Source organism: Beta vulgaris, chromosome 3 (genome assembly GCF_026745355.1).
Source record: "Beta vulgaris subsp. vulgaris cultivar EL10 chromosome 3, EL10.2, whole genome shotgun sequence".
Classification (NCBI taxonomy): domain Eukaryota; kingdom Viridiplantae; phylum Streptophyta; class Magnoliopsida; order Caryophyllales; family Amaranthaceae; genus Beta; species Beta vulgaris.
The window spans coordinates 48,085,628-48,090,716 of record NC_079204.1 but is presented as its reverse complement, the minus strand read 5'-3'; the positions used below and the strand labels follow the sequence as shown (position 1 = coordinate 48,090,716).

Here is a 5,089-nt window from a genome sequence, read left to right as displayed (position 1 = left end):
AGGGGACAGACGGATCGCGAAGGAATGCTACAAGACGTCCTTGAAGCCGAGAAAATCAGAAGCATAGCAATTACAGATAGGGACGTTGGGGAACAAGACTTCGACGAGCAGCAAGTAGATGAGGTCATCTTGGACCCCAACAGGCCGGATCAAACGGTTAAAATAGGGGCCGCCTTATCTCCCGACGTCCGTCAACAGGTAATCGATTTTCTAAAAGCTAACGCTGACTGTTTTGCATGGTCCCATGAGGACGTTACAGGGATAGATCCCGACGTGATCACACACAAGCTCAACGTTGATCCAAACCACAAACCGATCAAACAGAAAAGACGCAAGTTCGCCCCAGAGCGAAACCAAATTATCAACGACGAAGTACAAAAGCTGTTTGACACCGGTAAGGTAAGGGAAGTAAAATATCCTGATTGGTTAGCTAATGTCGTTGTTGTAGGAAAGAAAAACGGGAAGTGGAGGGTCTGCATAGACTTCACTGACCTCAACAAGGCATGTCCCAAAGACTCGTTCCCCCTGCCACACATTGACGCTCTGGTCGACGCCACAGCCGGACATGAGTTGCTGTCATTCATGGACGCCTTCTCAGGGTACAATCAAATACTCATGCATCCTGAAGATCAAGAAAAGACGTCATTCATCACCGATCGCGGCATTTATTGCAACAAGGTCATGCCGTTCGGGCTGAAGAATGCTGGCGCAACCTATCAACGGCTGGTCAACGCCATGTTCAAAGACCAGCTAGGGGACACCATGGAGGTGTACATAGATGACATGTTGGTCAAATCTAAAAATTCCCACGACCATGTGTCACACTTACAACAATCATTCGACGTCATTCGAAGGTATGGCATGAAACTTAACCCCACTAAGTGTTCTTTTGGAGTATCCGCAGGTAAATTTTTAGGGTACATAGTCACGAAACGGGGCATAGAGGCTAGCCCAGATCAAATCAAGGCTATCCTCAACATTCAATCGCCGCGAAGCGTAAAAGAAGTGCAGAAGTTAACAGGACGCGTCGCTGCGTTGAATCGTTTCATCTCTAAGTCCTCCGACAAATGTCGACTGTTCTACGATGTCCTAAAGAAAAACAAAGGATTTAATTGGACGCCAGAACACGAGCAGGCCCTCCAAGACCTCAAGCAATACCTCATGACGCCACCATTGCTGTCAAAGCCAGTAGCCGACGAGCCATTACAGCTGTATGTCGCCGTCAGCGAATCATCGGTGAGTGCCGTCCTAGCCAGAGAAGGACAAGACGGGCAGTTGCCAGTGTACTATGTAAGTAAGTCCTTGGTCGACGCCGAAACCAGGTATTCTTCTCTTGAAAAACTTGTCTTGGCAATCGTAACGGCGTCTAAAAAATTAAAACATTATTTTGAAGCACATTCTATCTATGTCAAAACTAACTATCCCGTCAAGTCTATTCTAAGACACCCAGAACTAACGGGCAGAATGAGCAAGTGGGCAATAACGCTGAGCAGCTACGACATCACTTATCAACCTCGGACAGCAATAAAGTCGCAAGCATTAGCGGATTTTGTGGCGGACTTTAGCCCTACACTAGAAGCAATAGCCCAAACAGAGGTAAGTATGCTTGAGGTTAATACGACTAACGTAAATGGATCTTGCATGTAGATGGATCTTCCAACTTTCGAGGCGCCGGTTTAGGCGTATTGCTAAAGTCGCCACAAGGGGACATCATAGCCCGAGCTGTCAGTTGCGACTTCAAGGCTACCAACAACGAGGCAGAGTACGAGGCATTGTTAGCAGGATTAACACTGGCTAAAGACTTAAAAGCTACCGAGGTTGAAGCATATAGTGATTCATTGCTCATCGTCAGCCAAATAAAAGGGGAATTTGCCGCCAAAGATTCCAAAATGACGGCATACTTGGACGCCGTCCAGCAAAGGTAAAATTGTTTGACAAATTTGACATCTTTCAGATTCCCAGGGACCAAAACACACAAGCAGATGCATTGGCAAACATTGGGTCAGCCATGAGAAAGTCAGGGTTCAAAAGCATACCTATAGTACACCTGTCAGCACCAGCGGTCCATAAAACAACCACAGCTGATAAAGCCAACGACGTCGAGACGGACGTTAACGACATTGACGTCAGTAATACTGCTACTGCGTCAACAAGCTGGCAGACCCCGCTTATCCAATATCTTAAGGATGGCACTCTCCCCGAAGACAAGCTACAAGCCAGAAAGGTACGATTCAGGGCTTCTATGTATGTTTTACTTGACGGTATACTTTTTCGGAAGTCCATTGCAGGACCATACCTAAGATGTCTCGACGGCGACGAATGCCGGCAAGTGTTACAAGAGATGCACGACGGATGTTGCGGCAATCATTCGGGAGGACGCAGCCTGTCAAACAGGACCTACGCATGGGATATTATTGGCCGACGTTGCGCCGAGACGCGTCGAGTACGCTAAGAAGTGCGACGCCTGCCAGCGACATGCCGCCATGTCACACAAACCTGCGGAACGGCTACACCCTACTATCACCCCTTGGCCCTTCATGAGATGGGGAATGGACATCGTCGGAAAACTCCTCAAGCACCGGGGCAAAAGGTGTTCATGTTAGCTCTGACGGATTACTTTTCCAAATGGATCGAAGCTGATTCCTTTACCCAGGTACGCGACAAAGAGGTTATTACTTTTATATGGCGTAACATCATATGCAGGTTCGGCGTTCCTTCCGAAATCATCTGTGACAACGGTTCTCAATTCATAAGCACGCCCACAGGAATTTCTTGGCTAAGTGGAACATACAACTTAGCACCGCGACGCCTAGGTATCCTCAGACCAATGGTCAAGCTGAGTCTAGCAAAGTCAGTCCTTAAAGTCGTCAAGAGGCGTCTCAAAGCAGCCAAAGGTAAGTGGGCAGAGGAACTTCCGTCAATTCTGTGGGCAACAGAACCACCCCCAGGACGGCGACGGGGCAGACCCCTTTTTCCTAGTCTATGGGTGTGAAGCTGTCCTTCCCCCTGAGGTACGTATCCCGACATCCGTTATGGATTACTGACGCCAGACAGGAACGATGAAGAATTAAGTCATGACATCGTGACAAGTGAAGAATTGAGGGAAGCGGCCCTTGTTCGAATGGCGTCACAACAACAGATAGTGGCTAGAAGCTTTAATAAAAATGTCAAGGCTAAAACATTCAACGTCGGAGATTGGGTCTTGAGGGAAGTCTTTCAAAATACTAAGGAATCAATGCAGGAAAGTTAGCACCTGCATGGGAAGGCCCATACAAGATCCAGAAAGTAGTAGGCAACGGCGCCTATCGTCTCTGCGCCAAGGATGGCAAACTCATACCAAGAAGCTTGGAACGCCGTTCACCTTAAGCGCTACCATTTTTAACTGAAATGTCGACACGTACTAGATAATTAAGTAGGTAATATTACACTTAACATGTCATGACATTGTTTCATTCAGTTTCTAGTATGTCTTGTATCATTTTCTTGGCTAACATTTGCATGTGAGTTATGTTGGCAGTATTACAGGCTCATTCATTGCACAAATAAAGAGTATGACATCAGACATCGACGTCGTCGGGGTCTAACGTCTTACAGTTACGATTACGAACGGACAGGGGCAATCCCCACATGGTCAGATAGACGTTCTCCCCGTCCGATTTCTACGACATTTACATCATGACATCGCAAAGCCAGTGTGTTTGGTTGGAAGTGGTGATTATCCCTTCATTGCAACCAAAACATCACTTGGTTCACACTACCAAGGTACCTTACAACGTTGTAACATACATACATACATGTATACTTCGTTCATGAATTAAACAAACACGACATTCATTGCAAACAAACACACCACGACGTAACATCAACACAATTCTTGAACACAACATAACATCGTTTCGAAAACACACAAAGCAAAATTACTAAAGTGTAGCAAAAGAAACATCACAAAATATAAAGTTTCGGTGACATATCACCTTGAAGCAACTACTGCAAAAGTTAATTAACGATTATCGGTGACACAGCACCTTGCAGGAACTAGTGAGAATCAAGCGGCGCCGTCAGTTTCAGCATTGACGCCTGAATCCGCCGTCGCCATGACGTCGGCGTTACTCTCGCCCTCAGGGATCAGATCTTCCGGCGTCCCAAAAACTTCCAGGAATTGCTGAATGTCTGCTTCAGGCGTCCACTTCGACGTCTGCCCTTCCAAGAACTGCTTCATCAACCTTGCCTTAGTCTTCCAGGTGTATCGGCTAGCGGCGTCCATCAGCTCTTCACGGAGGCTGGCGATTGTGGCGTCCGTCTCCTCCTTCATCGACGCCAGGCTGATCACGTGGCTGGCATTCTGGCCTTTCTCCTTAGCCAACTCCTCGGACAGCTCCGCCACCTTCTTTTCTGCTGCCGTCAACGACGCCGAAGACCGGTCCAACTTCTCGCGGAGTGTCTTGCACTCCTTCTCTAGAGTGAGGGCAGCAGAACGTAGGGCCAGGGAATGTTGTGACGCCTATACAAATGGCTGACGTCAGTGAAATACATAACGAAACATTTAAATGACATAACATGTGTTAGTTGGCTTACATGTATTTGCAGGGCCAATCCTTCATTCGCCACTGTGAGCAAGGGCAGGCTGGCTAGGCGACGCTGAGGTGCGGGAAACGCCAGCTTCTCCGCCGACGGGAAGATTGTCGGGGCGGTGATTTCACAGAAGTTCTTGGGAAGGGAGATAGTAAAAGTTTCTCCTTCTCCAAGAGGCGTCTTCACAGGTTTGGGGGTCTCTGTGGAGGCGCGTCCTAGCAATCTTGGGAGCGCCCATGGATGACGGTGTCACACAGCGAAGCATTGCGGCCTGTTTTCTCTTCCTGGCCCGTTCTAGCATTTCCGCTTCAGAGAGGCCGACGGTAGGGGTCTTTGATCTAGTAGACATGGTGTTCTCTGGAAGACGTCTGGCGGTGTCAGTTTCTCAAAAAAAAAAAAAAAAAAAAAAAAAAAGAAAAAAAAATGAAGAAAAAAATGACGAGACAAGTATGCAAGATACATTACCTGACGCCATAGAGGGACTGGTGTTGGTTGTGTGTTCCTCTGTAGATTGGGG

The 5,089-nt window shown here is 47.5% G+C and overlaps 1 protein-coding gene across 1 annotated transcript; it reads right to left on the bottom strand.

The window, feature by feature from the left end:
• Positions 1 to 4,034: 4,034 nt before the first annotated feature.
• LOC104889316 (uncharacterized) lies at positions 4,035 to 4,837 on the bottom strand. The gene is made up of 3 exons (XM_057393404.1): positions 4,831 to 4,837; positions 4,576 to 4,787; positions 4,035 to 4,501 (listed from the first exon to the last, which is right to left on the bottom strand). Exons 1-3 carry the CDS (start codon positions 4,835 to 4,837, stop codon positions 4,046 to 4,048), a joined length of 675 nt encoding a protein of 224 aa, XP_057249387.1. The 3' UTR covers positions 4,035 to 4,045.
• Between the last annotated feature and the right edge of the window lie 252 nt (positions 4,838 to 5,089).